The sequence below is a fragment of the Vigna unguiculata genome, chromosome 7, assembly GCF_004118075.2.
Source record: "Vigna unguiculata cultivar IT97K-499-35 chromosome 7, ASM411807v1, whole genome shotgun sequence".
Taxonomy (NCBI): Eukaryota; Viridiplantae; Streptophyta; class Magnoliopsida; order Fabales; family Fabaceae; genus Vigna; species Vigna unguiculata.
Genome location: NC_040285.1, coordinates 20623421 through 20629126, shown reverse-complemented (window position 1 = coordinate 20629126; position 5706 = coordinate 20623421). Strand labels below are relative to the sequence as shown.

General features: G+C 38.9%; 1 protein-coding gene across 1 annotated transcript; it reads left to right on the top strand.

The window, feature by feature from the left end:
* The first annotated feature begins 1258 nt into the window (after positions 1-1258).
* LOC114190500 (gamma conglutin 2-like) lies at positions 1259-2747 on the top strand. Its single transcript, XM_028079412.1, has one exon. The coding sequence runs from the start codon at positions 1301-1303 to the stop codon at positions 2609-2611; it is 1311 nt and encodes a 436-aa protein (XP_027935213.1). The 5' UTR covers positions 1259-1300; the 3' UTR covers positions 2612-2747.
* Positions 2748-5706: the final 2959 nt, after the last annotated feature.

Here is a 5706-nt window from a genome sequence, read left to right as displayed (position 1 = left end):
GTTAACTCGAGATGGACCTGGCCTGCCTTGGCTAGAGGTTGACTCGACTCAAGTTGACCAGAGGTATACTTAACTCAACTCGGCATAAGGAGAGCTTGATTCGACTCTGCATGAGGTGGGCCTAGTATGTCTTGGTTTAAGGTGGGTTTAACTTGACTTGAATAAAGGTGGCCTGACCCAAGGTGAACTTAACCTGACTCAGCCTAAGGTGAGTCTAACTTTATTTAAATCGAGATCGACATTACTTAACTCCAATCGATGTGAAATGTATTCAACTCAGCCCAACATAAAACCTAACTCTACACAATTCGATGTGAGCGACCTCAAATTATAAAATTCAAGTTTTAATACACCATATCAAACATGTCTTATCTTGTATAAGGATATTTTCCTTATAAACTCTTTAAAAAACAAAACAAAATTCTTTTTAACTTTGTTAAACTCTTAATATTTTAACAATCGAATATCTTCCGAAAAAATTGACGTGAATCCATTTCTAACTAGACATAAGTTAACCTAGATCTTTACACAACTTAACTACTTATTTAAACTTTAAAATCAAAGTAGTAAACAATAATCATTAGATTACTGATCAGATATACACGAAAGTATTGGGTCATGAATTTTATTAGATTTATTTCACAATTATTTTGATTAAAAAAATTACAAATATATATATTAGGATTGAGCTTGAGATTATGATTTCTTCCAAAATTAACTAATGAAGCCGAAAGATACACGTGTTCTATTTCTAGCCAAATCTAATCTAGAGAAAAGGAAAAAGCCAAATCTAGTCTAATTAGATATAATCTTAAACAGGTGGCTAACTTATGCCACTTGACTATTGACTATTATTGCAATAACACATTATAAAGATGTAAGGATTAGAAAACACCAACACATCAAATTGAAACCATTTTCACTGTACAATTATATTAAACTTAAGTAACTATGTAGTAATAACATTATTGGAAAAAGTTTGACCGACACCCTTTCTTTTTATACACTCATTTAATGTAATTTTAATCACTTTTTACTTCTTTTAATTGGAAACTTAGCTTTTGGGGTTTGTAATTAAATGAAGTATACAACTCTTGGGGTTATCAACATATATTTTTTCGAAAAAGTTAGATAGAGGCTGTCATGTTTGACGAATCTAGTGCGTGAGTTGTCATTGGCTTACTGCAGGGCATAAACCAATCAAATGTGGCAACTCCCATTCACAATTCACGTATATAAATACAGATACCGGTGCACCATTTCTTCCACTTCATTTCTATTTCAGTTCTCATACACAGCCATGGCTAAAACTCCCAACTTTCTGCGTCTCATCGCTCTCTTCCAACTTTTCTTCATTGCACCCTCTTTCGCTCAACAATCTTTCAGGCCCAAAGCCCTCGTTGTCCCCGTTACAAAAGATGCATCAACTCTCCAATACGTAACTCAAATCAACCAAAGAACTCCTCTTGTCCCATTAAACCTTGTGCTAGACATTGGAGGCCAATTCCTCTGGGTCGATTGCGACACCAACTACATTTCCTCCACTTACCGCCCTGCACGGTGCCGCTCCGCCCAGTGCTCCCTCGCCAGATCCACCGCCTGCGGGGACTGCTTTTCCGCCCCCAGACCCGGCTGCAACAACAACACCTGCGGCCTCACGCCGGACAACACCATCACCCACACCGCTACCTCCGGCGAGCTTGCTGAAGATACCGTCTCTGTCCAATCCACCAATGGCTTCAACCCGGGACGAAACGTCACCGTTTCCCGCTTCCTCTTCTCCTGCGCCCCCAGCTTCTTACTCCAAGGACTCGCCACTGGAGTCTCCGGCATGGCCGGTCTCGGTAGGGCGAAAATCGCTCTTCCCTCACAGCTCGCTTCCGCGTTTAGCTTCCACAGGAAATTCGCTGTCTGCCTCTCCTCCTCAAAAGGCGTCGCTTTCTTCGGCGACGGCCCTTACGTTCTTCTCCCCAACATCGACGCCTCTCAGTTACTCACCTTCACCCCTCTCTTGCTCAACCCCGTTAGCACCGCTTCTGCTTTCTCCCAGGGAGAACCGTCCGCCGAGTATTTCATCGGCGTCAAATCCATCAGAATCGACGAAAAAGCCGTGCGCTTTAACACGACTTTGCTATCCATAAACAGCAACGACGGCGTTGGCGGAACCAAGATCAGTTCCGTTAACCCTTACACTGTGTTGGAGGCTTCGATCTTCAAAGCAGTGACGGAGGCTTTTGTAAAAGCGTCTGCTGCGAGGAATATAACAAGGGTGGCTGGTGTGGCACCGTTTGAAGTGTGTTTCAGCAGTGAGAACGTGTTGGCCACGCGATTAGGGGCGTCGGTGCCTACCATTGAGCTTGTTTTGCAGAACCAGAAGACGATTTGGAGGATTTTCGGAGCGAACTCGATGGTGAGTGTGAGCGATAAGGTGCTTTGTCTCGGGTTTGTGAATGGTGGTGAGACGCCGAGGACTTCGATTGTGATTGGTGGTTATCAACTTGAGAATAATCTCCTTCAGTTCGATTTGGCCGCTTCAAGATTGGGTTTCAGTTCCTTGCTCTTTGGAATCCGAACTACATGCGCAAACTTCAACTTTACCTCCACTTTCTAAAAGAAATCTTTGTATAATTTCCATTATCTCATTTTCAATCTCAATAAATGCCGGATATGCTGAATTTGAGTCTGCATAGTTTCGAGTAAACAGCTACAAGTTTGAACATTTTATATAAATATATTTTTTACTTAAAGTGTGGGAAACCTCCATCCATCTCTGTCTGTTTGTCAACATGCATCATAGATAGTTTTGCTTTATTTAATAACTTAACGATGCAGGTTTATAATCTCTCTTTACCTTAATTTTTTAATTAATAGTATTAAATATCATTAAACATCATTTATCTGATTGGATGTTTTTGTTTTCATCACTTGTTTTTTATTTTTAATATTCAATTATAAGAAAAAGTAAGATTAAAATCCTATTTTGCTTCTTTAATACTTATAAAAATTTCGATTAGACACTACTAAAAAAAACTCATTTTCTGCCAATTTTGTTTTGAAAATTTTTTCGCAGGAAATACCTACAAATTTTGTTGTGAAAAAAAATTTGAAAGAAATTGCTACTAATTTTCTTGTAAAATATTTTGTATAAAACACTTTTTGCAACAAATTTTGTAAGAAATACTTGCAAATTTTATAATTTTGTAGGAAATGATTACCCACAAAGGAATTACCTGCCAATTAAAATTCTTAAAAAAATGGCAGAAAAAAGTCTTTTCTTGCAAATTCTTTTAACAAATTTGCAAGAAAAATCCCATCTAATATGAAAATTTCTAGTAGTGAGATTTCAAAATTTTATTTAGTTCAATTTAATCTTTTTTAAATATTCAATCATTGTTCCGGTATGATATTTTCACTAGTGCAGAATTCCCTTTCTACCTTGCCTTATATGCCTCGGTTGGCCAGGAACTGAAGCATATAATGACGCGGTGGCATTTGTGCAATTAGAGCCAAGTTTTAGGCCTCGGTTCTCCTAATACCCGAAGCCAAAGAGGGGTATAGGCCCCGGTTCTCTCAAAACCGGTGCCAAAGAGTGGTATAGGCCTCGGTCCAATAAGACCCGAAGCCAAAAAGTGGCTGGCCGTTAGCTATTTGGCCTCGGTCCAACAAGACCCGGTGCCAAAAGGGGGTCTATGGCTTCGGTTCCCTTAACAACCAAAGCCATAGGGTTTATTTACGGTTCCAATTTCGCGAACCCTTCTTCTTCCCCGTGCCTGCGCTGCAACTCTTTCCCCTCTTTCTCTCTCCGCTGCACCCACTGCAACCACACCCTTCGGCCACCTCCGGCCACCTTCGACCACCTCCGACCAATGCAACCACCACGCGAACGAGCCCCCTGTGCTTACCTCCATTGATCGCGTCTCTCTCTCTCGCGCTCTCTCTATCGTCTCTCCCTTTCTCAGCTTCCTCCTCCGGCCACCAGCTTCCTCCTCCGGCCACTGTCGCGGCGTCGCCTCCGCTGGTGCACTTCCTTCTCAGTTTTTTCTGGCAATTGTAGTACCGCCATTCCTCCAAGGTAAGTTTATAACTCGTTTTTATTTCATTTTCCATTTTGTATATATTATTTTTGAATTTCGATTATTGCAAGTATTGATTTTCATTGGAATTGAAATTGTTTGGATTGTTTGTATATACTATGAGTTAGCCTTAGTTTCCCGTTTGAGATTCAATACGAAAATTATGTATTGTCCCCAAATTTTCATTTTGACGAAACTACTTTCTTTTTAATTAGATAAAAGGGGATACAATACTAATAATTTAAATGTATTGAATCTTGAATTGTCCAATTGGACAGTTTAAGAACATAAATCACTTTTTAGTAGTTTATTAGTGCATATATATATATATATATATATATATATATATATATATATTTTAAAATACATATCTTAAAATTCATGAATATTTGTCAATTGTGTTTTGTATTGATCTTCAGGTGCATATTTGATTGTGGTTTATAATCACTTTCATTTCGTGTATCCTAAAGGCCAATGCGAAATGCTGGCAAAATTTCGTGAAAGTTAATATATGTATTTTAAAAGTAATATGTACCAATAAAATAAAGAAAGTGAATCTTCTTAAATGGGATAGGGTCACACCTTGATTACGACGTGAGCATTAATTCAAAGATTACTGAAATTGTTCACGCGATTTCAGTATGAATCGAGATTGGATTAATTTACCACGTATCAGCGCTGAGTATGAGAATGGAGTAGAAGAATTTATAAAATTTGCGCAACGTTATGAGGGGAGAAGTGATGATGAGGTGAAGTTTAGATGTCCTTGTGTCAACTGTTTGAATGGAAGAAAATTGAATGCAACTCAAGTTAGGGAACATCTTATTTGTGATGGTTTCCTTATAAGTTATACAATATGGACATGGCACGATGAATTAATACACATTCCAATTGTTTCTCGAACTGAATATCTTGCCAATTCGTCCATGAAAGAGCGACGGGAAGAGCGATGTGAAGAGCGAGTAGAAGAAAACAATATGGAGGACATGATACGGGATGTTGGTGTAGAAGCTTTTGCACAAGCGCATGTGTATGAGACGATGTCTGCTGATGCGGAAACTCCGTTGTATGTTGGTTCAACTAAGTTCGCGCGATTATCAGCAGTTTTAAGACTTATGAATTTGAAAGCGACCAATGGTTGGACAGATAAAAGCTTCACAAAATTGCTCATGCTCTTGAATGAAATGTTTCCCGAAGGAAATACTCTACCCACTCGAAACTATGATGCCAAGAAAATTCTTTGTCCGATGGGTATGGAGTATAAAAGGATACACGCATGTCCTAATGATTGCATATTATACAGAAAAGAATTTAAAGATTTGAAAAAATGTCCAAAGTGTGGGTCATCATGGTACAAGCGGAAAAGAAACAGTGAAGATAATGGTCAAATAGAGAAGGAAGGATCTGCTTTGAAAGTAGTCTGGTACCTTCTAATCGTGCCCAGACTTAAGCGTTTGTTTGCAAATCCTAAAGACGCTAAAAACCTTAGATGGCATGCAACTGAGAGAAGATGTGACAGACTCCTTCGTCATCCAACTGATTCAATGCAATGGAAAAATATTGATCAGGAATTTTCCAAGTTCGGTGAAGAATGTAGAAATATTCGTTTTGGCTTAGCTACCGATGGAATGAA